Source organism: Panthera pardus, unplaced genomic scaffold (assembly GCF_024362965.1).
Source record: "Panthera pardus isolate Hobbes unplaced genomic scaffold, ASM2436296v1 HiC_scaffold_17, whole genome shotgun sequence".
NCBI classification, from domain to species: domain Eukaryota; kingdom Metazoa; phylum Chordata; class Mammalia; order Carnivora; family Felidae; genus Panthera; species Panthera pardus.
In genome coordinates, this window is record NW_026526732.1 from 147,270,897 (window position 1) to 147,295,801 (window position 24,905).

The 24,905-nt window shown below is 54.3% G+C and overlaps 1 protein-coding gene across 9 annotated transcripts in view; it reads left to right on the plus strand.

Annotated features, from left to right (window-relative positions):
- GRM4 (glutamate metabotropic receptor 4) overlaps window positions 1-24,905 on the plus strand; it is a 151,216-nt gene that overhangs the window by 107,462 nt on the left and 18,849 nt on the right. For 5 of the 9 annotated variants that reach the window (XM_019456805.2, XM_019456799.2, XM_019456800.2 and 2 more), the window contains 2 exons: window positions 1,604-1,850; window positions 6,755-7,437. In XM_019456805.2, coding sequence (XP_019312350.2) covers window positions 1,604-1,850; window positions 6,755-6,936 — 429 coding nt within the window. In that variant the 3' untranslated portion in view covers window positions 6,937-7,437. Of the gene's footprint in view, window positions 1-1,603; window positions 1,851-5,178; window positions 7,438-7,833; window positions 8,465-24,905 lie in introns of those variants that run through there. The other 4 variants (XM_053905126.1, XM_053905128.1, XM_053905129.1 and 1 more) reach the window with 4 other exon arrangements.

The window sequence follows — 24,905 nt, forward strand, 5'->3', positions numbered from 1 at the left end:
GCCCAGACCTTCATTGCTGTCTCCAGTGGTGTGAAGCCTGTCCCCTTCCCCCCCCCTCCCCCGCCCCAGCCACCAGGCCACCTCAGCAGATAGAAGAGGTAGCCAGCACCCTCCCACTGGCTAGTCATGCTTGGAGGTAACGCTGTCACCGGAGGGTGGGAGTGTAAGGGCAGGGGTAGGGTAGAGTGGGGATGACTGTGTCCAGAGAGGTGTGTGCTCCCTGGGGACTAGGCTGTTATTCCCCTGGGCCTGTGAATTTCCTGAACGGTGACAATGAAACAGCTTCTCCACACTCCCATCCTCCTTCCCCACGCTTCTGTGCAAGATCACACAGCTTCGGTCTGTGTTTGGGTGGCCCTGTGGGTTGGGAGAGGTAGGTGCTCTCATCCCATGGCACTGATGAGAAAACTGAGGGCCAGAGAGGGGTTGAGACTTCCTCAGGGTCACACCCCTCCCTCCTTTCAGACCCTAGAGCTTCTCCAGCCTCTCTCCCTAGGGGAGCTGGAACAATAGCCTTTAGACCCAGGTCATGAGGCATTTCTGGAGAAGGGCAGGAGATGGGGTGGGATATGAGAATGGGTGTCATGGGGGGGGGGTCGGATAAAGCCAGGGGTCAGGGAGAGCTTCCTAGAGGAGGTGGCACATCAGCCAGGCCCTAGGGGAGGGGACCCAGGCCTAGAAACAGCAGATTTAGGGGGCAGAACATTTCCTGCCTTCCCTATGTCCAGACCTGGGGGCCACAACCTCGGCCTCCTCTGGCCCCACCCAGGCTGAGGGGGCGGCTAGAAGGACACCTGAGGCTTGGAGGACTGGGAAGGAAGGAGGAGGCGGGGAGGGGACCCCAGGCGTAGGCGGTGGGAATTGTCAGGCCCTGCCTGGAAGGCCCCACTATTGAAGAATGGATTAGCCGACACCCAGATTAATGGACTTTCATTTTGCTAAACATCTGTCACCGTTAGTGCTGGCGAGTAAGCGTGAAATGAGCTTTGACCAATGCTGCCATTGCCATATCTTGCCAGGCACTGTGGCTCCCGTGCCAGTGCTCTGCACAGGGTGGCGTGTGTGTGTGTGTGTGGGGGGGGGGGGGCGTCACTGAATGGACGCTTGGTCAAGGGGCTGTGGCACACCCACTGGGAGTTACTGCACCAACAGATGTTCCTCTCCTTCCTGGCCCCGCGCAGGGGACTGCTCCTGGGAGGCTCAGCTGTGGTCCCCTGAGGGCCCTACCTCCCTATAGAACGTAGGAGTGGGGAACCCTTCCGTGCACGTAGCATTCACCGTTCTACGTCCATTCACCGTTTGTCAAGTCATTTCACCCTTACAGCCACCCTATGAAGTAAGTGCTATCATATCATGCCAGTGTTATACGTGAGGAAACTGAGGCACAAGGTGGGACTTGTCCAAGGTCACATAGCTAGAAGTGGTAAAGCCAGGATTTGGTCTGGTCTAAAGTCCCGGCTCTATACCTTGACTCCCTTTTGCCCAATGTCAGTGGGACACAGGGCTCCCGGGGTCTGTCCTCCGTGTGTCTGTCTCTGGGGTCAGGGCCCCTGAGGCGCCAGGCGGAGCCTTCTCTGACGCCGTCCCCCTGGCCCCCCTCCAGCTGTACATCCAGACAACGACGCTGACCGTCTCGGTGAGTCTGAGCGCCTCGGTGTCCCTGGGGATGCTCTACATGCCCAAGGTCTACATCATCCTCTTCCACCCGGAGCAGAATGTGCCCAAGCGCAAGCGCAGCCTCAAAGCCGTCGTCACCGCCGCCACCATGTCCAACAAGTTCACGCAGAAGGGCAGCTTCCGGCCCAATGGTGAGGCCAAGTCTGAGCTCTGCGAGAACCTGGAGACCCCAGGTGAGTGCCCAGCCCCGCTCCTTTCCCTCTGGGCCCGCCCAGACCAGTCTCCTCCTTCAACAAGGCCCGCCCCCCCACCCCCCCCCACCCCCCTGGGACCCAGGCCACGCCCCTCCCTGAGCTGGGTCCTCAGTGGGTACTGGGAGAGCCCCAAAGCCACAGGTGAGTGGGAACTCTGGGAGAACCCTGATGCACCAGGTTAGTGCCCCTCTGCCCTGCCCCATCCTAGTAACCAGGAGAGAACCTCAAGGTCCCCCCCACCACCTAGCCCTGGCTACACCCTTCCAGGGATATCTGCCCACCTGTGGTGATGCCATGGGGGAATGTGGTTCATGCAGAACGATGGGGGACTCTGGGATTTCTCTGGTCAAGGGGTTGTCTCGAGGGCCCTTGCCTTCTGGCCCTTAAGTAACCTGGGCACAGAGGCTCTGGTGCCAGCCTGGCCACCTTCTACCAGGGCTCTGAGGGTGTGGGGCCTCAGGATGTGGGTCCCCAGGAAGGGTAAGGGAAGGAGTGAGTTGGACAGAGGGCCTTCAGAGGCCTCAGTTCTCAGGTAGTAGGGTGTTCCCAAGGGATTGTCCAAGGAGACCTTGGCAGTAGAGGGGGATGGGGAGAGAGAAGGACACAGGGACCTTGGCATCTAAGGGGCAGGCCCAAGGTCTCGGCCTGGGCAGGACTGTACTTGGGAGGGAGCAAGGCCACCATATTTGGCAACTTTTCTGGTCCCCCTGCAGCAGCCCTCTGTGAGAAGAGATTGAGAGGAGAGAGAGGCAGAGTGTGTGAGGGACAGGTTAGACCTTGGGGGCACCTGTAATAGTGGTGACCATTTCCTAAACCCTGATTGTGTATCACACCTACCATGTACCAGTTTTCGTCTTCACAGCAGCCTTGAAAGGCAGGTATTTTTATCATCTGTGTAATACTGAAGAGTAAAGGGAGGCTCAGAAAGATTAGGGACTCACCCAAGTCACGCAGCCCGCAGGCGCCCGGCCTGGACTTGACCTCCACGGTAGTATCACTGCTCCCTTCTCAGAAGGACGGAGGCCTCTGCCCTGGGAGGTGAGCCGTGGGGTCTCCCACCTGTGGGGTGAGAGATAGAGGGGTTGCTATGGTCACCCTGCCCCCCTGAGATGCTGGCTCCCTCCCCGGACATCCTGCAAGTGCCCAAATAGTTTAAATGGCAGCATCTCCTGCCTCCCCTGCTCTCTGAGAGTCCTGGGGGGCTCCCTTTGGTGGGGAAGGAGGAGCAGAGCCCTCCCCACCCTGCCCAGGAGACTTTCAGTCCCAGAGGGACCTGGGAGTTAACACTCAGCTTCTTGCCTCTAGTCCTGGGGCAGAGGCCCCAAATGGACATCGGCCATGGCAGCAGGAGGGATACGGGCTAGACTCCAGGAGGGTCTGGAGCACAGGCTCCGGAGAGGAGGCCCTTTGTCATCTGCAAGTAGGTCAGGAGAAATAGGAGACCTGGCCTCCCTGGTGTGTTTTGGCCGGGGCAGCGCCTCTCACAGGCTCCCCACCTGTGGCTCCGGGTGAAGCATCCTCCCTTCCTTTCTGGGCACGGCTTCCACCTGTTGAGTGACTGCCACCTGTGGAAAGAAGGAGAGTCCCTTCCTACATGCAAACAGGACTTTTTACTCCCAAAGCCCTCTCCCCTGTTCCGTGATCTCGACAGGAGGCCTGTGAGGCCTGGGTAGCACTAGAGGTTTGATTCGCAGCCGAGGCCCAGAGAGGGTGAGGGATTCTCCTGAGATCACACAGCATGGTGGTGGCTGGCTGGCCCCACACAGTGTCTTTCCCTTGACCCTGACTTCACATGGCCTCCCTATCTCTGGGTCTCCATTCTCCGGGCAGAGCAGTATACCTGGCTTCTGGCACACCCCTTTCACTGACATCCTGATGACTCTGTGTTGCCCCCCCCCCCCGCCATCTTTTGCCAAATGACCTCTGGTTCTTTTCAATCTTGCTCTTCCTCCCAGAACACCAGCTTCCCTGGGACCTACAGCCCTCCCTTCAGGTGCCACGTGGGCCCTCCACTCTGAGATGGGAAGGGACACTGTCCTCCTAGAACTCCCCCCCTCTGGCCTTTCGTGTCTAGATCTGCAGAAACCCCACGTGCGGCCCCTAGCCAGGCCCTTCTGTCCCGAGCAGGGACCCCTCACTGCTCCCCACCCCCCACTCCTGACTTCTGTTTTCCTCCTTCCCATGGAGATTTACCCTTCCCGGGTTCCATCCCTCATACCTTACTCTGCTGGGGCAGGAGCAGGTCTGTCAAATGAGCTCCGGCCCCCGGGCTCATCAGAGTGGGGCATTAACCCTCCAGGGACCATGGGCGGCTAACTAGAGCTAACACCCCGACTCCAAAGGAGGGAAGCAGAGTGTGGGACCTTCCCTGACAGTTGTGATAGACATTGTTCCTTCTGCCTCTCTTCAGGTTGGTCACATGGGGACAGGGTACAATTACTACCCCTTCCCACCCCACCCCCCACCAGACAAGGAGGGGAGCGGAGGCTTGGCGAGGGGACATACAGTGTTCCCAGCCCCCTGCTTCCTGCAGGGGAAGGGTGAAAGCTGCTGTAGAAGCCAGAGGCCAGGGCCCCTTGCCCCCACTGCCCCTTAGCTCGGTGACAGCAGGGGCTGTAGACGTGTTGGGTGGGAGCCAGGTGATTAATTCTGGGGATGCCAGACCGAGGGGGCGTGAGCGGGAAAAGTGGGGAGATGTCACTCCTGTGAAACAGGGACATTTTTCACTCTGTCACTGGCAGGCCACGTATCTTTAAACAAACAACAGAATAAATAATTCAGGGGCCTGATTGCGGGCAGATTGGGCACAGAGACATGGGGCAACAAATGGGGGCTGTCAGCTCGTGCTTGCCATTGCCCAGCTAATTGTTATCTGAGGTGGCAGGGACCGAAAACCAGCAGCAACAGCCTGTCATCGGCAAGGGATGGGTTTGGGGACCTTTGTGCACACCCCTCACCCCGTCCCTCCCTTCATGCTGAGGATGCCCCTGGAGTGTCGCTCTCCCCGCCCTGTCCTCATTGCTATAGTTATTTCAGCCCTGTCCCTTTGCAGGGTTTAAAGAGGATTTCCATCCACCCTGTGGCTGAGAGCCAGCCAAGGGTTTATTATCCCATTTTACAGATGAGGGACTTGAGACTCGAGAGGTTCAAGTTGTTGGAAGGGCTCCTTGGCAGGTGCTGAGATCCCCTGTCCTGGGGAGGGCAGGACTGGACCCAAAGTCTCCTGACTCCTGGCCAGAGCGCTTCCCTTTGAGCCTCACAGTTAGCTCCCGGGAGCCCGGGCAGACTCACTGCTCCCATTTTCCAGATGGTGAGACCGAAGCTCCGCTGAAGGACTCTGGGGCCCCTGGCTTGTAGCTGAGGGCCGAATGCGCTTCCAGGTTCTGGAACCCAAGGACTGGATTTTCTATTGGAGACAGCTCTGGTCTTAGAGGGACAGCAGGGCCCAACTGTCCCTCACCTCCCCCACCACCTGCTCCCCTCTCACCCGCCTCGGTGCCCCCACGGCCGCCCTCAGGCGCCCATTTCCCTACGGTTGGTGGTTTTGCTGCTGCTGCTGCTGCTGCAGTTTTCCTTCACCCCTGAGCCATGGCTGCTGACGGGTTTACAGGTTTGGAAACTCAATTTTATCAGTTCACCCAGGGGGTGATGGAGCCCTGGGGAACTGATTCTCATCGGCCTGGCCTGCAGCTCGTGATTAAGCTGCCGGCTCATTTTCTGATGGTGCTGGATAGCGGAGGGTGGAGCCTGGGGCTGGGGGAGCCCCTCAGGACAAGCAGTTGGGGCAAAAGGGCCACCGCTCTTATGTAACAGGTAGGGAAACTGAGGCCTAGCAGGGTGGGGGAAGAGCTTCCGGAAGTCACAGAGGGGGCAATTAGAGGCTCCTGTCCCTAGATCTGTGCACCCTCATACCTCCCTCTCAGCACCTCTGGCCTCATGGCGGGTTCCTTCCCCAAGTATGCCCAGCCAGGCGCCTCACGGGTGCTGTCCATGGTCCTTCTTCTCTCATGGTCAGCCGGCGCCGGTCAGGAGGCATATGGGTGGGTCATTTTAGAAACGAAGGTGGCAAGTCTTGGCACACTGTAAGGTGCTGTGTTCTTACTCTCTTCCTGAAGTCATGGGCCCCGTCACCTGTCCCGGTGGCACCTAAAACTCAAAACTTCCTGGCTACTGCCCAGCCAAGTGATTGTTCATGTTCTGCTTGAATATTTCCACGACCACATAAGGCCATCCTCTCCACTCAGCTCTGGCCGGGAGAAAGTTCTTCCTTTCCTTTCATTCACCTGCCCTCTACCCCGCGTGCCTCCCCACTGGTCCTACGGTGCTGTCCTCTGCTCACCCCACCCCCAACGAGTTTGCTTCTTGCCACACTTGATGGGCCCTCTGAGAGTTGGACCCAGCAATCTGGCCCATGTCAGTGGGCTTCCAGCTACACTGGTGTGGTAGATGGGCAGAAATGGGGACCCGGGTTTCTTCCATCTGGCCCTGTTGGCTCCCAGAGGACTGTGCTGAGGCTAGTTGCCCTCAGTGTCTGTTCTGCCCGTGGAAAGCAGAAGAGAGGAAGTACAGGAGAAACCATCTGTTTTAATCAAATGACACGCAAGTCACACACAGCCCTCACGACCCTCACGTGTCATTCGCAGGAACGCCATCAAGCAGGGAGCTCAGGAAATGTAGTCTTTACTTGGCAGTCATGGGCCCTGGGAAAACGGGGTAGAGAGGATTGGGGGGTACCGTGGGCAGCCCACCGCACTGCTCCCCTCAGTGTCCTCTGCCCCAGGCCAGATGCCTTGGCCATGCACTCCTTTCCCGAGAAGACAGGACCCTGATGGGGTGTCAGGGCAGCTTTGCGAACAAGGGCCCTCTGATTGTCTCCCATCCAGCCTCCTCTGGGCACCAGCATACAACTCCCACCCCAAGCGGCAAGGCTGACCTTGATTACTCTCCATTGAGCTGTCCCAGGCCGTGGAGGGAGACCCTGGATCCGGACAGGACAGAACCAAGGACCTGGCCAGGGTCCTTACCCCAGTGCCTCATTTTTCACATGAGGGTGGCATTTACCTAGCCTCCTCACTAGGCTGCCGTGAGGTCTGAACCCTGGCCGGGCAGAGGCAGGGGGAGGCTTGTGCTGCCCCGAAAAGCTGATGTTGTCACCCAGCTGTGAGTGGTGGGGAGGGACCCAGGAGTGGCTGAGGGAGGGCCAGAGCCATGGGTGCGGATAAGGAGGCCTCGAGGCTGAGGTGAGACAGGGACACCTAGAAATGGGAAGGGTAGCCGGACAAAGGCCCAAGGGGACCTGGAGGCCTTCCACTTCCCTTGGGTGTGGCACGGGGGCCAACTGGTCAGCTTGTCAGTTTCTAGCCTCATGAGCCCCCCCCTGCTCCGGTTCCATCATTTATTTCCTCCGTCCCAACTCGCCACTCCCGTCCCCTAGGCTGCCAGGCTATGTCTAATGTCTGTTCTTTGCATGTGTTCTTCTAGAACGTGTGCTGTTGACCTGAAAACTTCTGTTGATAATACTTTAAGGCTATACAATTATATTACAAATAAAAACAATTCTCTTCAAGTGTGGTGGAGTCGGGAGGTGGCAGGGGCTTCGTCGGGGGGGGGGGGGTTGGGCAGGAGTGTTCTAAGGAGGGGGTCTTAACTAAAACAACTGTGTGGGGAGGGCAGGGCACTCCAGGCAAGCAGCCTGGCCCCAGCAAAGATGTGGAGGTGGGAAGGATGTTCAGAGACTGGGCGAGTCCAGTGAGGTGGGGTGGGGGGTGCAGGGTGGTGGAAGGAAAGGGGGGGCAAGCGATGGGATGGGTGGGGTGGGGCCACCATGCGGTTTGGGGGCTGTGAACTGCTTGGTTCAGGGGTCTGGACTTGATGCCGTGGGCAGGGCAATGCCTGAGTGGAAGGGGGGGTTTGAAGAAGCCAGCCCCTGATGCCTGGGTACCCCCGGTCTCTCTCCTTCCAGCACTGGCCACCAAACAGACCTACGTCACCTACACCAACCATGCAATCTAGCTAGGCCGCCAGAGCCGAACAAGAGGAGGATCCAAGACCCTTGTGGCTGATGCGTCGGGCCAGGGCCACTCCCAGGGGCCCAGCTGATGTCTTGCCTGCCCGTGGGCGCCCACGGACGTGGCTTGGTGCTGAGGACAGCAGAGCCCCCGGCGGTCACTGCTGGGCAGCCTGGGCAAGCCGGGCAGGTGACAGGAGGAGGACAAGGGGCTGGGGAAGCTTCAGGCCACCCCAAGAGCCTGCATCTTGGACCACGGCCCCTCCTGGCCCCAAATCACAGGGGCCCAGGCTGTGTGGGCCCCAGTGTTGGTTTTCTCTCTCTCCCTTCGTCTCTGCCTGTCCCACTGGTGACCGTCCGAGTCCGTCTCCATCCCTGTCTTTATTTTATCACTGCCTTTTCTCTCTGTGTCTTCACCTGTGTGCTCTGCTCTTATCTTCTTTCTTTCGGCCTCTGCCTCCTCTCCCTGATGCATTCTCTGTCTCCAGGTCTCTCCAGGTTTTTCTCTTGTGCTCCACCCAGGTCTCGTGCATTTTTCTTCCCTGTCCTCGCCCCCTCCTCACCTTCATCGCATCCCGCCTTTGCTCTCTCCCCATCACCACCTCCCAACTCACCAAACCGTACATGTCGCAAAAGAGAAAAAGCTCAAAAAAATTCCAAACACAAAAAAGCCAAAACAAAAACGAATCTCGCGTGTGTTGCAAAGTGCCGCGTCCTCCTGGTGGCCTCTGTGTGTGTCCCTGTGGCCCGCAGCCTGCCCGCCTGCCCCCTCCCGTCTGCTGTGTGTCCTGCCCGCCTGCCCGCCTGCCCGCCTGCCCGTCCTGCTGATGACACGGAGTTCAGTGCCTGGGTGTTTGGTGATGGTTATTGATGACAATGTGTAGCGCATGATTGTTTTTATACCAAGAACATTTCTAATAAAAATAAACACATGGTTTTGCACCCTGGCTCCACATCCACTGAGGGCCCTGCAGGGGGACCCCAGTCTCAACCTGCAGCCGGAGAGCCTGGAATTAGAGGCAAGGAGCAAGTGGGTCATGGACCCTAGGGCTTGCGGGCGATGGAGGCTGCCTCCGGGGCTGGCATCGAGTGGGAGCATGGAGAGGCCTTGGGCAGGGAGGGACCAGGACTTTGCAGCAGATTCCAGAAATCAGCCGCTGGCGGTCCCCTAAGGGGGATGTGTTCTATTCCTGTCCCTGGCCCTGCAGCCCCCAAGGAAGGTACCATTTTGGCCCTTCCTCTCCTCTCACAGTCCTTACACCTGGGCCTCCGATCCCCGCCCCGAAACGAGCTTCTTCATCTCCTCCATCTAGCCCGGAAACTCTCCTCTTGAGAAATTGGCTTCCAGGGCTCCCAGCACCCACAGCCCTGCCCTCCCGCCTGTCCTGTCTCCAGGTGACAGGTGCTAGGATGATGTGTGTCTCTGTCCTAGAGATTGGAGTGTGGCGTGTGTCCGCGTGGGCCAGGTGTGTGGCACAGGTATGTGCGTGTGGCTCCCCCAGCCCTGTGTGTGTGTCTGTTTTGGCTGCACGTCTGTGTGTGCTCTTGGTACCTCCATATGCATGCTTGTCTGTCTAGTGTGTCTGTTTAGGCCCAAGTGGGGGTAAAACCACATTGCACCCACATCGTGACGATGCTTGTCCCTGGCCAGCGGCAAGTGTGCAAGTGCGTGTTCACAGCAGCTGGCTTCGTTGGCAGGTTGGGCGGGAGGGAGCGGGAAGCAGCTTAGGGGCTGGGCCCTGCCTGGGGTAAATTACAGAGCCAGCGACACAATGAGGCCACAGCGGCAGCTGAAGCCCAGGCTTCCTGTGCCGCCCCTTTCTGGCCCGCCCCAGGCCCCACACCCCCTCCTACCTCCTTGGCTGGCTGAAGTGTGGGGCGTGAGGGCCAAGGGCCTGGAAGGACCCCAGTGGGGGCCAGGCAGGGACTGGGTGTGTAAAGGTGAGGCTGGTGCATTAAATGGTGCCCTGGGCAGTGCCCCCTATGTAAGTAAGCCCATCTAACTCCTTCGGGAGGGCTGGTGTCACGCCCATCTCTGCTCAGGCAATCTGTTCCCTTGGAGGGCCTGGGAGAGAGAGAGAGAGTGTGTGTGTGTGTGTAGAGCACCTACTTTATGCTCAGTATTTGTAAGGAAAGGAAGGGCAAAGAGGGTGTCACTGATTGTCTTGCTTTCGCAGGATGGTTCCTGCGCCCCAGAATAGATTCTACCCAGTGCTCTAGCCTAATCAGGCAAAACTAGGTGGTCAGACCAAGGGTGTTTGCCAGAAGCTCCCAGGGCGGGGTGTGTGAGCGCGTGCCTGTGGTGGGGGCGGTTTGGATGAAGGGGAGTGCAGCCAGTCCTCCAATGACATCTCTAGCCCGGGCACCTTGTCCCCTCTCTGGTCTGTTTCCCTCCCAAGGCTAGGCGGAGGATTTGATGCTCAGCACAGGCCTTTCCCAGGCGCCCTCCCCACATCTGTGGAGCCCCCCATATCTGTGGAGCCCCTCTTCTAGGTTCCACTGGGGAGAATCAACTTCTTTCCAAGTGGGGTGCTGCCCGCTCTGCTCCCCTCAGCGCCCAGAGCCAGGGGTGGGCTCTTGGTGGGCCTTAGACCCGTCAGGCATTCCTGAGACTTGGCCTAGTCCAGCCTGCCTAGGACTCTGTGAAGGGGCAGGTGGAAAGGAGGCACCCAGGGCCCGGCCTCAGGGGGGTGCCAGATGGAGGAGACATAGCCCCACCTTCAGGGACTGCCCTGTTTGAGGGGCGAAACACAGCCTCTCCCTCAGGGAGCTTCCCGTCTGATGGGGAAGATCTAGGCCTCAGCATTTCTACAGCCTAGAAATGCCAAATATCCCAAAGGAACATAGTTATAGGAATAGGGTGGGGTAGGTAGGGGAAGCCTTGGGTGGGGTGTGAATTCCAAGGAGCCGTGTCTGGGAAATGGAGAAGTGTGCGGCTCCATGGGTCAGGGGTGGAGAGGAGGGACTAGTCTCCCCAGCACTTCCGGGAGGCAGACCCGGCACAGGGGTGTGGGAGGGTGGGTGCCATGCATCACCTGGAAGGCACAGCCGGTGAAGCCGGGCCTGGGATCCCACAGGTGGGCCCCACTGGGATGTGCTCTGATGCATGGGTGGAAAAGCCCCGTGGCTGCTCACCTTTGCTCCCTCTGCCATGCTGTTAATTCCCCGGGCTCATGTGGGACACCCAAGAGAGGCAGACAGATGAGCAGTGCCTTTGGAATTTTACACTTCAAAAAGATGGGGGTTGGCTTTGCAGTGTCCCTGGTTCTCTGGAGAGAGGGATGGTGGCCCCCAGAGACCTTTGCTCGGTAAGCAGGGTGATGGGGTGTCCACAAGCTCCCAGGGGGAGGCCCAGAGGCCCCAGGGCTGCAGCCTCCTTTGTGGGTGGGGTCGGTGACAATACATTTTACAATCTCCCCAGGTGTCTGCTATGCAGCCCAATGGGCCAGGGAACTCGGTGGTTTTCAAGCTGTTCCAATGGCAGAACCTTTCCTTTAAATCAGCAGCAGCATCCCCGGGAACTTGTTAGAAAAGCAAATAATGGGCCCCACCCAGACCTGGTTCTTTATGCATCCAATCCACAGGTACTAAGTACCTACTACGGGCCAGGCTGAGGGTGTGCAGTAATGAATGAGGTGGATGTGGCACTGGACCTTGGGGTTCTGCAGACAAGAGGGAACAACGCCCACTTGAGAGCTCGTGGAGGCCCAAAGCCAAGGCTAGGCTACTACTGGCCCTGGGCAGAAGCCCACCAAGCTACAAAGCCAGCGGGGCACACAGGACACCTTTGTGGAACTCCTAGGTCCCTGGGGACTCAGCTTCAGAGGCAGTATACAAGCTTGGGTCCCTTCCAGCTCAGATGCGAAGTTCCAGTGTCTCCTAGTCTGTTTCTCCTGTCCTGCCTTCTCAGGCCCTGGTGGCAGAGGCAAAAAGGACCAGGAAGTGGCCTGTGAACACCATGCCAGGTGCCCCCACACCATCTCAGCTTCCAGGCCCAGGGAGGGGTCCTTGGGAGCCCACAGAAAGATGCTGACCTTTCAGGAGGCCACGTGGCTCCTCTCTGGCCAGAGGACAGGCCACAGGCCCTTTGTTTTAGAGGCTCTTACTAAGGCCTGCAGCTTCCTCCTCCCAGCCTGGGGTTTCCATCTGCCCACTCAACAGCGAGAGGAGACTGAGGCACTCTCCCTGACATCTGAGCTTCTCTCTGCCCCCACCGCCTGCCCTGCACTGCCCTGGGTGCCCAGCAGAGCTTGGCCCTGGCACTCGGAGCCTCCCAGGGCTTGGACCTCCCTGAAGACAGCCTGGCACTGAATGGCACATGGTGCCCAAATCTCACTTCAGTTGGCAAAAGCAGCAATTAGCATTTAATGAGGCTTCTTGCTTTATTTTTAGGTAACCTCCAAGGCCCTGCCTGTGTAATTCAGCCCGCCATTGCTCGGCAGATAATTAAAGCATGTCACCATAATTTGCCTTTTTTTTTTTTTTATAAAGCCCATAATTATGTTTTTATTGCAAGGGGGTGGGGGAGAGAGAGGAGGGAAAGAAAACAAAGAGGTGAAATTGGGGCAGGAAATGGGGCTTGGCTCCCTTAGCCAGGCTCCTCTACCCCATCAGCTGGCCCAGGAGCCCCCATCCTGGCTGTGGCTCCCCAGGGCTCCCTCAGCTTCAGGGTCTGCCCTGGGCACTCCCTGCCCAAGAATGCCTCCTTGTTGGCTTGCCTTGTTGGAACTTCTGGAGAGCCCTCCTCTTCCAGGTTGGGGTGGGAGGGCCTTCCTGCTCTTCCCTTTCCTTATAAAACCAGTCCCAGTTTGCTGTTCCAGTGGGCAGGAAGGGGGTCGGGTGAAAACCCGAGTAGCCTCGAGTTGCTGTTTCTTGAGCTGCACACAGGCACCTGGGAGTTTCTTTATACTACTCTCCACTTACATGTTTGAAGATTTCCACAGGAAGTGGAATAAAACCCCCCTCCCAGGGAGGGGTCTGCTAACAGAGCCTGGCATCTGGAGTCTGCTTCCAGGGGCACTTGTGACTTGCTGTTCTTTCTCACTATGAGGTGAAGGGCCGTCTTTCTGCAGGAACTATACTGCAGTCTAGTATTTTGATGCTGGAGCGTGGTGGTAGGTGATCTTTGCTGGGCCTCTGATAGCAGATTTTTTTGAGCCTGCAGGCCATGCTAGGAACAGGAAGGGCAGCTGCCCGCAGCGTTTCAGGGAGCCCGCTGCCCCCAAACATCTTCCCAGCTGCCACCTGTGCTACTTAAAATTCTACCGGTAAAGCCTCAGTCTCCTGGGCCAAGGTGCGTTCGCCCAAAACACATCAATTGCTTGGCAATCATATTGGAGTCTGGTATGAAGATACCAGCTGCCCTGGGGTGTGGGACAGGGGACAGGTAACTTGTGAAAGAACACGCAGATTACCTTAACTCGAGTAGCAAGTGGCCCTCTACCCCTTTCTGAACACCACCTCACCCCAACATCATATTACGTCCACGTGGTTTGCACATCATCTTCCTGCTCCCACAAGGATGTCAGCCCCGTAGGGCAGGGGGTTTCGTCACTTTGATCACAGCTGAACCCCGGGGGCCTAGAACAGCACCTGACACACAGCAGGCATATAATAAATATTTGTGGAATGAGTGAGTTGTGGGGGAGGGGCTGGGCTGGAGACCCAGAGGGGCCTATTTAGCTGTATCCGCACCTCCACAATGCCCCGTGCTTGGCTCCGACCCTGAGTCTCTGCCCAAAGCCCAGTGGTCATTTCTTCATTGTAGCTGCCCAAGGTCTTCCCTAGAGGCCCAAGGTGAGCCTGAATGTAGCAAGCTGGTGATTGGAAAGGGAGCTGATCCCCACCCCCCCCCCATCCCCCCCCCCCCCCCCCCCAGGGTGAGAGACACCTGGAGTTGGTATCAGGGGACCCGGATTCTAGGTAAGGACCTGCTGCTGACTCGCGGTGTGCCCTTGGGCAAGTTGCTTTCCCTCTCTGGGCCTCAGTTTCTTCATCCGTAAAATGAGGGATTGAGTTCTGAGCCCTCGCAGCCTGGGTAGGGAGCCAGCATTCCAAGCAGTACAGGAAGGGGAGGTGACTGGGAAGAAGAGTCTTTGGGGGCATGTTGCTATGGCAACTGTGCACACATCAAGGGGTGGGGGAGGAGCTTGCCTATGCAAATGAGGCCCTTGCTTTGGCATCCCCAGTCCCGGTTGTCTGTCTGTGATCTGTGACGGGAGGAGGTTTTGTTAATACTGTGGGGCAGGGGGAGATGGAGAAGGGGTGTGGGTTGTTTGGGGGCAGGACCAGTCCAGGTGGGCCGGCCAGCCCTGCACTCTTACCACAGTGTGGTGCTCGGGGTGCAGGTCAACGGAGGTGGTGGAGGAACCTGAGGTCCGGGGGGGCCGAGAAGCTGGTGAGGATTTGAGAGGCCCCAGAAAGACCCTCCCCACCACCATCCCGATCAACCTAGAAAATCAGAGAAGCACGGTTTTCAGAGGATCCCAGTAAGAGCTCTCCCTGGTAAGCAGTGTCCCTTCTGAGGGTGCACTTGGGAAAGCAGGGAGCAGAGCTTGGGGGGAAGAACCCTGGCTTTGGTCTCTGCCAGGTCACTGTGACTCAGGCACCTGAGTCACTCAGCCCTCGGAACCTCGCTTTCTGCATCTGTGAAACAGAGATAATACTATCTCCTGAAGACGATGTCAAGACTCCAAAGGACACACGGGCAGGTCAGGATAGGTCTTGCACCTGCCCTGGAGCCCTACCCTCCAGGACAGTGTGTGTGTGCCCTTCTCTTCTTCCTCCACCCGGCTCGCCCTCCTCTGTGGTTTAGGACTTTTCTTCCCCCCCACTCCTCAAAGGCTAGAGCTCCCTCTGGGGCTCCTGGCCCATGCCCTTTAGTTCTTTTCTTCTACCTCAAAAGTTCCGTGGGCTCTCTCCCACCTAAACTCACGGCCTCAGCGCTTTCCCAAAGTTCCGCGTCCTCCCCCTTCGTTTCCCAGCCTCCCTTGCAGGCGGCTAGAGGCCACGTGACATTTCTGGCCAATGAGCTGTGGGGAGCGACCACGCCCATCACTTCTCGCCGGGGCCTATGGTGTTCCTCCGCCAGGCCCCTCCTCTCGCGGGTTTAGTTGACATAAAAGATGGAGGGCCGGTGGGTCCCCGAATCACTGGCCCCAGCACCTCCTCTGCCAACCCGCTGTGAACTTTGTGTGAATAAGAAGCTTTTTTGTTAAGATGCTGAGATTTCAGGATTTATTTGTTTCTGAGTTACAGCTTTTCCTATTCTGACTAATCTATCATCAGACAAGTGCCAAATTTATGTATCTCTCCCAGCCTCCAAACCTCCTTCCGTGCACCCTGCTAGTTACTCAGAATCATCCGTGGTGGAAGCCACAGCGTCTCCTAAATGTGTTCCTCTCCCACGTCCCCCGTTTTGGTGATCGGCAGCCACCTGAGCCAGAACCCACAGCTTCCCCTACACTGCGCTTCGCACCCCAGGGCGGTGGCTAAGTCTCCGCCGCTCTCTCTGCCATCCCTGGATTTCATGCCGTCACCACCTGTCGCCCTGGACGGTGGGCTCTGCCCCCCCTCCCCCGTCCTCTGCCCCCCCCCCCCCGCCCCCCGCCCTTCCCCCAAGCTTCCAGTCTTCATCTGGGTTCCTTAAACATGCTGCTCCCTGCCTTCTGGCTTGTGTCTTTCCCGCGAGAAATCTGTCGTCATCCTGATCTTTGTCCTAATGTATATAACCTCCCTTTTCTCTGGCTGCTTTTAAGGTTTTCTCTTTATCGCCGGTTTTAAGCAATTTGATTATGACGTGCCTCGGTGTGACATTTCTTCATGTTTCTTGCACTTGGGTTTTGTGGAGCTTGTGGGATCTGGGGGTTTACTGTTCTCATATTTGGAAAGCTTTTGGCCATTATTTCTTCGAAACTGTTTCTGTCCTCCCCTCTATCTTCTCTCCTTCAGGGACCTCTGCACACATGTATCTGGCCTCAAAGTTGCCCAATAACTCAGTGATGCTCTACTCTTTCATTTTGGGTCTGTTTCCTCTTTGTGTTTCATTTTGTGTACGTTTTATTACTATGTTTTGAGGTTCCCTAACCTTTTTTCCCCCTCTGTGGTTTCCAACTGCTGTTAATTGTTTCCAGTGCATTTTTCATCTCAGCACTGTAACTTTCGTCTCTAGAGGCTCAAGTGGGTCTTTCTCATACCTTCCATGGCTCTAGTTAAGCGTTTGTTTTCCTCCAGCTTCTTGAACGTGTGGAATACAGTTACAATAACTGTTTGAATACCCTCGCTCACTCATGCCATGTCATTTCCCGGCTGGTTTCAATTGATTGATTGATCTTCTCATTATGAGCTGCATATCCTTCCTCTGCGTGACCTGATCATTTCTTATTGGATGCCTGATATTGTGAATTTCACTGCACAGGGTGCTGGTTATTTTTGTATACATATAAAGGTTCTTGAGCTTTGTCTGGAATGTGGTTAAGTTACTTGGAAACGGTTCAATCCTTTCAGGTCTTGCTTTCAAGCTTTGTTAGGTGGGGCCAGAGCAGCATTTAGTGAGGGCTCATTTCGCCCCACTGGCAAAGCGAAACCTCTAGGCTTTCTCCTCTGGTTGGTGGGTCATGTGTAATCCTGGTGATCCGTGCCCTCTAAGCAGCTTCCGCTTGCTTCCTGCTGGAACCTGATTGCTATGCAGCTGGGCTCTTGAGGGAAGATTCCTTGGGATTCTCTCTGCGTAGCTGTCTCTTCTCTGGCCTCTGACTGGCAAACTCTACCCGCTTTGGTCTCTCTGGACCCCAGCTCTGTCTGCCCTAGCATGGGAGACTCCAGGCTCTTGGCTGGGTCCCCTCTCTTGTGCCAGAGCCTGGAAGCTGTCTCTGGGCATACGCATGGCAATTGTAGGGCTCCCCTCCTTTGTTTCTCATGTCTCGGGAAGCACTGTCATTTGTTGCTTAATGTCCAGTGTTGGAGAATCCTGGGTTCGTGTATTTCATGCATTTTGTTGTTGTTTCAGACAGGAAGGTAAATCTGGTCCCTGCTACTTCATTTTGGCCGGAAGTGGAGGTGTCTTCCTGTCTTTCCAAGCTGCAGCCACGCTCAGGCTGTTTCCTGCTCATTTTTATCAGAGGTTCCCCCGTGAGGTTGGCCTCATAACGAGAAGGGCTAACTCAGCGCCAGGCACCACTCCAAGTTCAACATGTATTGGCTTGTTTCATCTTTACCACAACTGGATGAAGGGAGTACTAGCTTTAGTCTCATTTTACAGACGGAGACACTGAACCCCAGAGAGGTTAAGTAACTTGCTCAGGTGTGCACAGCCAGGAAGCAGTGGAGCTGGGATTTGAACCCAGGCGGTTAGCTCCTGTGCTCACCCTTAGCCCCCCATCTGCATTGCCTCTCCAAGATGCCCCAACTAGCCCACCATTCATTTCTCCATTCAGTTGCTTCTCAAGCACTGATATGTGCCCAGGTTCACCGCTGATTACTAAGAGGCAGAGCAACTGAAGAAACAACTGTGAAATAATGGGGAAGTGGAGACTAGGTCCACGGCCCGGAGCTCAGGGGCTCTGAGTCCATTTCCTGAAGAAGTAATACCTGAGCCCCCCACCCCCCCAGAAGGATGTGAGATCTGCAAGCTGGAAACAGGAAAGGCTATCTCAGGGATGAACAAAGAGACAGAGGCGATAAATAACATGATATTTGGGAGGAGGAGCCAAGGAGGGGCATTGGGAAGATGGAGATGAACACTCCAGGAATGAGAGAGGAATCTGGAGAGGTGGGCAAGGGTGAGGGGAGGAGGGCCTTGTAGGGTCTGCCGAGTGGCCTGGTCAGAACTGCAAATTGGGATGGCCATTTTAGGGGGGATGATTTGGAGGGCCTGGCCTGGAGCCTGGGAGACCTGTTAGGAGGCCACTGCCTTGGGCCTGGCAAGAGATGAGGACCTGGAGAAAGGCGAGGAGCTGGAGAGGAGAGACTTGGTTAGATGCAGAGGGGAAAGAGTTGGGGCTGAGGCTGGCTGGGATGACTGGTTGGTGGAGCTGCTGGAAGGGAAGAATGACGACTTGTGTTTCCCAGTTATATCTCTAGAAGGAGTGGGCATGCGCTCCATTTAATGCTTTCCTCTTCCCTATGGCTGGGAGGCAGATGTGATGGCAGGAGCTGGAGCAGCCACTCTGAACTCTGAGATTGGAGTCAAGTTTAAGGGATGGCAGAACCACATTGTAGCCTAGGGGCACCCAGCTCTGGGCTCTTAGGCACAGGAGAACTCAACTTCTATTTTCAAACCATTATATTTTGCTGTTTCTATAACAGCAGCTTACATATTCTTGAATGAGTGCACCTATATTCTGCTGACTCTCCAGCATGCTGTTTTGACTTTTCTACCCTTGTCTTAACCTTTGCCTAAGTTGGTCCCTATAATCAGGGATGCCATCCCTTCTGCTACCTCTCCCTGCACTTGCTTGGACAATGGGCATGATCAGGTCAAGATTCTAGCTTGTATTTCTTCCTCTGGGACAAGTCCTGCTGTGCCTCCACTCTGCTCCACTTGTATTTTCTTGACCACTTCTGTATCTAAGGCCACAGGTTTCTCAGGGGCTGGCCATGACTCATTCCTCTGCATGTGGCCAACGCCCTCTTCCAGTGGGGACTCAACCAATACGTGATGGTTGAATGATTCTGAGGAGTGGGCGTAGAGAGCACATGGTGGGGCTCTTAGGAGAATTCAGTGATCTCACTGTATTAGTCAGGTGGGCTAGGTTATGCTGTGTAACAAATGACCACAATTTCTCAGGGGCTTAAAACCACAAAGATTTTGTACCTTGCTTGCAGGTCAGGGCAAATGGGCACTGCTCATATCATAGTTACTCAGGGACTGCAGATGATGGAGGTTCTCCATCTTATGATGTCATCACCTCCACACAAGTTTTTCTTGGCAGGGGAAGAGCACGGGCAGAATTACGTAACAGCCCTTAAGTGCTTCCATCTGAAAGTGACACAATCCTTTCCGCTCATATTGCATTGGCCACAGCAGGGTCTATAACCCCTATAACTGGTGCCTGACTGGCTCAGTTGGTAGAGCATGTGACTCCAAATTTTTTTTTTTAACATTTATTCATTATTGAGAGACAGAGAGACACAGAGCATGAGCAGGGGAGGGGCCGAGAGACGGAGAGACACAGATTCCGAAGCAGGCTCCAGGCTCCGAGCTGTCAGCCCAGAGCCCAACGCAGGGCTCGAACCCACAAACTGTGAGATCATGACCTGAGCCGAAGTCGGATGCTCAACTGACTGAGCCATCCAGGTGCCCCTAGAGCATGTGACTCTAGATCTCATGGTCATGAGTTCAAGACCCATGTTGGGCATGGAGCCTACTTAAAATTTAAGAAAAAGTTGCTATAGGGGCCCCCGGGTGGCTCAGTTGGTCAAGCGACTGACTCTTGGTTTCAGCTCAGGTCATGATCTCATGGTTTCATGGGTTCGAGCCCACATCCAGCTCTGCACGCTGACCACACGTGGAGCCTGCTTGGGATTCTCTCACTCCTTCTCTCTCTGCCCCTCCCCTGCTTGCACTCTGTCTCTCTCAAAATAAATAAACTAAAAAAAAAAATGCTACAAACCCATATGACTCCAAGGGGATGAGGATTTGTAACCCTGTGCCTAGAAGAAGACAACTGGAAATATTGGTTAGCAGTGGTGACGTCTGCCACAGTCAGTGATGTAAAAGGTCTGGTTCAGTATTGAGAATGTAGTCCAATGATCAACCAGTGTTTGTTTTTACTCCTTAGGCATTCATCATTCAACACGTATTTCACTCTATACAGTGGCAAAAGACAGGTAATGTTCCTTGTCTCATGGAGTTATGGGCAAGTGGGGGAAGAGGGACAGACATTCCTCTAATCAACACCCTCATATATATATAATTACAGTTTGTAGTAAGTGCTCTCCCAGCAAAGAATGGGATCCCACGAAAGAGAATAATGGTGTGTGTGTGTGTGTGTGTGTCTGTCTGTCTGTCTATATGAGAATGGGGAGTCAGGGAAGTCCTCTCTGAGGGGGCTGACTTTGAGATGAGACCCAAAGAAAGAGGAAGTCAGGGGATGAGGGCAGGGGAAGAACTTCTTAGGCAAAGGGAACGGCATGTGCAAAGACACAGAGGTGGGAAAGGGTCTAGCAGGTTTAAGACACTAAGGAGGCTGAGTCTGGTGCAGTGATTTGTGGGGACTGTGAGGGAGGTGGGGACAGAGAGGCCCAAAGGCGTCATCACCCAGGACCTTGTAGCATGCAGTCAGCAGGCCTCTGGAAAGCTTTAAGCACGATAGGGCCTGACCTGTGCCTTTAATGACTTCTGAAATGTTTGTACGCCCAGTGCTCAGGTGCTCCCTTCCTTCCTCCTTTGCTTCTCCAACTGTTTTCACGCCAGGGGTTCTCATCAGGTCCTGTAGCTTTGACTCCCAAATGTGTATCTTTAGCCCTGTTCTTGCACCAGAACTCAATCCATGTGGCCCCCTGGGTACTCCTCAGCTCTGCCAGTATAGGGGAGAGCAGTTTTCCTTCACCCTCTTAGGATCCCTGGCTGGGTCTGAAAATTAAAACAGAGACGTATTAACAGAAGAAAAGCATACAGGTTGATGTAATGCGAGTTTTACACGATACAGGAGCCTTCATAAGGAAATGGAGACCCAAAGAAACAGAACTGGGTATTTTTATGCTAGGTTTGATGAAGTAGGCAGTCCTGTAGAAATACGGGTTAGAGACTGCCAGGGGAGCCATGGGAACTTAGCTGATCTATTTGTTGGGGTTCTTCTGGTCCCTGCTTTGTCTTCAGAGATAAGGAGGCCCCTTTCCTCCGGGTATGGGAAAGGTGTCTCTCCCACAAGAGTTTCATGACTTGTTTCAGGGGAGAAAGCCGTTTTCTCAAACACATTCAAGTTTAAAATATTCAATACGCCAAGGTGCCATATTTGGGGGTAGCGTGTCCTGAACCCCGTTACTGGGTACCTCCACCTTAGCGTGAGCAGATCCAGACTTTTGCATACTCATCACCCTGTTCCTCTTTCCTCTCCCCTCTCAATAAAAGACCCCCCCCCCTCCTCACAGTCAGAAACTTTGGGCTCAACCTTGACCCCTAACCCCTACCCTTCACACAACGTGTCAGCAAATCCTGTTGGCTGGCCTTGAGGATGTCTCAGAATCCAACTGCTTCTTCTTGCTGGGTGCAAACCATTATCCTTAGCTTGGGTTATTTAGATGCCCTCCTAAGCGGCCCTCAGCTTCAGCTCCTGCCCTCTTACTCAGTTCCCCAAACCTCAGTCAGAGGGCTTTGGGGAAAACGTACATCGGATTCTTTTACACGCCTGCTTAAAACCCTCTGGGTTTCCCCCTCAGATCTCTAGCTAAGTCGGGGGAGATTCGGGGTGGGCCCTCGGTATTTCTCCTGCCTCATTTCCTTCCTTCCTTCCTTCCTTCCTTCCTTCCTTCCTTCCTTCCTCCTACCTTCCTTCCTTCCTTCCTTCTTCCTTCCTTCCTCCTTCCTTCCTTCCTTCTTCCTTCCTCCTTCCTTCCTTCCTTCCTTCCTCCTTCCTACCTTCCTTCCTTCCTTCTTCCTTCCTTCCTTCCTTCCTCCCTTCCTTCCTTCCTCCCTCACTCCCTCCCTCCCTCCCTCCCTCCTTCTCTCTCACAGTCACCCGGTGGGGCTCCCCGATCTTGCCCATGATTCAGGTACTGCTGTTCCACCATGGAACCTTCTCTCTCCTAATGCTGGTGAGCTTCACTGAACTAAGTTGTCCTCACAGAGAAGTGTTTCTGGATTGCCCCTCAACAGCACACCCATCACTACTCACCACCCCCACTTTATTTCTCCTCATGGACCTCATCACACTCCGGCATCACATAACACATTTAATTGTGTCTCTCCCCTGGGAGAACAAAAGCACTGAGTGGGCAGGGACTTTATTCTGTTGTCTACTAAACTTATTTATTTATTTATTTATTTATGTTTATTTTTGAGAGAGAGAGAGAGAGAGAGAGAGAGAGAGAGAATGAGTGGGGGAGGGGCAGAGAGAGAGAGAGAGAGGGAGACACAGAATCTGAAGTAGGCTCCAGTCTCTGAGCTGTCAGCCCAGAGCCCGACACGGGGCTTCGACCCATGAACCACGAGCTCATGACCTGAGCCGAAGTCGGATACTTAACCGACTGAGCCACCCAGGTGCTCCTTTTTTTCTGCTAAACATCTAATGCCGAAAACAGTGCCCAGCACATGGAAGACGTTCTAGAAATATTTACTGAGTGAATGAATGGAGTGAATGACCTTGAAATTCCAGGGACTGCTAGGGCAACAGAGACCTCATTTTGTTTTATCCAGGATGAGGCCAGTTGGGGGCAGTTTGGGTTTCGGGAGGTAAAGACTAACAGCTTTGGTCTGTCTTTGCTTTCTCCTCATCCCAGGCTGGCCCCTGTGCTGACAAACAAGCAAGAGCTCACCCATATTTGTTCTCGAAGGAAACAATAATGTCACCACAAATTGGGGTGTGGCTGTTGCAGTTTACGAGGTTAAGTGTGCTAAGTTGTATAAATTGGGAGCGTTTCTAGCCTGGCTGTGCCCTTGAAGCATTAGAGACACCTTTTCCCTAAATGTGTGTTTAGGGAACTAGGCTGAACTATGGTTGTCCCAACACAGTGTCACTTTGAATAGAATAATCCAAACTATGGGAAATCTATGCTCAGTTGCTATGATGGCGTTGGTGGGCCCCAAAACCAGGCCTCATCCATTATTCATTCATTCATTCATTCATTCATCCATCCATTTGAGGAGTCCATACCGAGCATCTCCTGTGGGCCAGACACCAGAGTGGACAAGACCAACACAGACTCCAAGGACAGGATGAATATTCCTTCTGTGGCAATCGCTTGGGCCTTGAGCTGGGGGGAGGAAAGGACACTCTCTGAGGCTGTGGGTCAGGGAGGTGAAGATACCTGGAGATCTGGGGAGGGGGAGGTTGTAGGAATCGGGCCTCGGCCTCACGGAGTCAGGCCACGGGGGTAGGAATTAGGGGTCTGTGAACCCCAATCATCACTGCTGCTGGTGGGCATGTCACGCCTTCTCATGACTCTTTTTTTTAAATTTTTTTTTTAACGTTTATTTATTTTCGAGACAGAGAGAGACAGAGCATGAATGGGGGAGGGGCAGAGAGAGAGGGAGACACAGAATTGGAAGCAGGCTCCAGGCTCTGAGCCATCAGCCCAGAGCCCGACACGGGGCTTGAACTCACGGACCGCGAGATCGTGACCTGAGCCGAAGTCGGACGCTTAACCGACTGAGCCACCCAGGCGCCCCTTCTCATGACTCTTTTGATTGTCTCCCAAGCCAGGTGCACACAGGAGCAGGGAGAAGGGGTGAAACAGAGGGGCGGCTAACAGACAATGAGAGGTGAGCCAGAGCAGCAGATGTTAGAGAGGTGGATGCAGGCAGGAGTGACAAGTGAATATATGAGACACCCAGAGATGCTCCATAAAATAGACAAACTATTCTTTGAAATGCATGGCCGTGCGTATAGAATGAATGAATAAATGCAAGGAAAATCTTTAGAATGTCAAACATAAAGAGAATGCTGGAAGCCTGGGTGTTAGGGAGCTCCAAAGCTGCAGGGAGACCTCAGGTCATTTGCACACACATCTCCATGACCTAGATCAGTGTTTCTCAATAGCAGCGCTGTTGACATTTTGGGCTGTATTAATTTTTGTTGGGGTGGGCGCTGTCCTATAGGATGTAGGATGTCGGGCATCCTGTAGGATGTTTGGCAGCAACCTTGGCCTCTACCCAACAGATACCAATAGCAACTCCCTCTTCCAGTTGTGACAACCAGAAATGTCTCCTGGGAAACAAAGTTGTCCAAGTCCAGAAATAAAGGCTTAGAGGAGGAAGGAAATGGACTGTGACCACTCAAGGTGGGGAGTTGTAATTGAGACCCTCTACAAAAACCAGGGCTTTGAAAGACTGCACTTTTGGTGAAAGGATAGAGGGGAAAAAAATCCATCCTGTGGCAAAGAGAAAGGGTAAGAAATGTTGTCTATTTCAGCATGTGCTCAGGTAGAAAGAAAAGCCTTTAAATTTGTAACCACATGGCTACCCACACAGGGGTTTAGGGTAAACATTTGCATTACCTGTGGGTTGCAGGAAACTCCAAGTGGTGAAATTAACTCCAAGTATGTTAGTAGTACCCGGAGCACCTAGCAGAAGCAAAAGCAAAGTCTCCTGGGAGGGACATACCCTCAACTCCTGCTGTACAGGATTCTGATGGATAGAGCTCAACCGAGCTTGGGTTTACAATACAAAATTACAGAGTACACAAGGAAATAATCATGAGTGAGTTAGAAAACAGCAAATGGTAGAATTAGTCCTTGAGAGTTAAGATATTGGGATGATCAGATCCAGAATATTAAAAAAAAAAATAGCTTGTGTAAAATGTTTAGGGAAATAAAGATGCTACCAGGAAAACCAGGCAAATATGCACGTGAACAAAGACTAAAAAATGAAAATAAAAATGACAAAATTTAAAACTCAATGGATGGGTTAAACAACAGATTAGATATAGTTGAAGAGATGGTTAGTGAACTGGAAAATAGATTTGAAGAAATCACTAGCCATAATGCAGCACACAGAAAACTATTAACAAGAGGGAAAAAGACATGGGAGACAGAATGAGGAATTTAACAAATGTCATCTAGGAATTCCTGAGGAGATAGTTGAGAGAATTGGGGGAGGCGATATTTAACAATATGGTGATAAGGAATTTTCCAGAAATGATAAAGAAAGACACATGCTGGGAAGGAAGCATGAAGAATTCAAGCAGAGTAAGGAGATCCACCTTGAAACATTGTAGTGAAACTGCAGAAATCCAAAGAGAAGTCCTTAACAGCAGCCAGATAGGAGAAGTCAGATCACAGATGGCCCCAGGATGGAACGATGGAACTGTGGCACGTGAACACTTGTCCTTGGGATGCCCAGGGATTACCTAGGAAAGGGTACCTCAGGA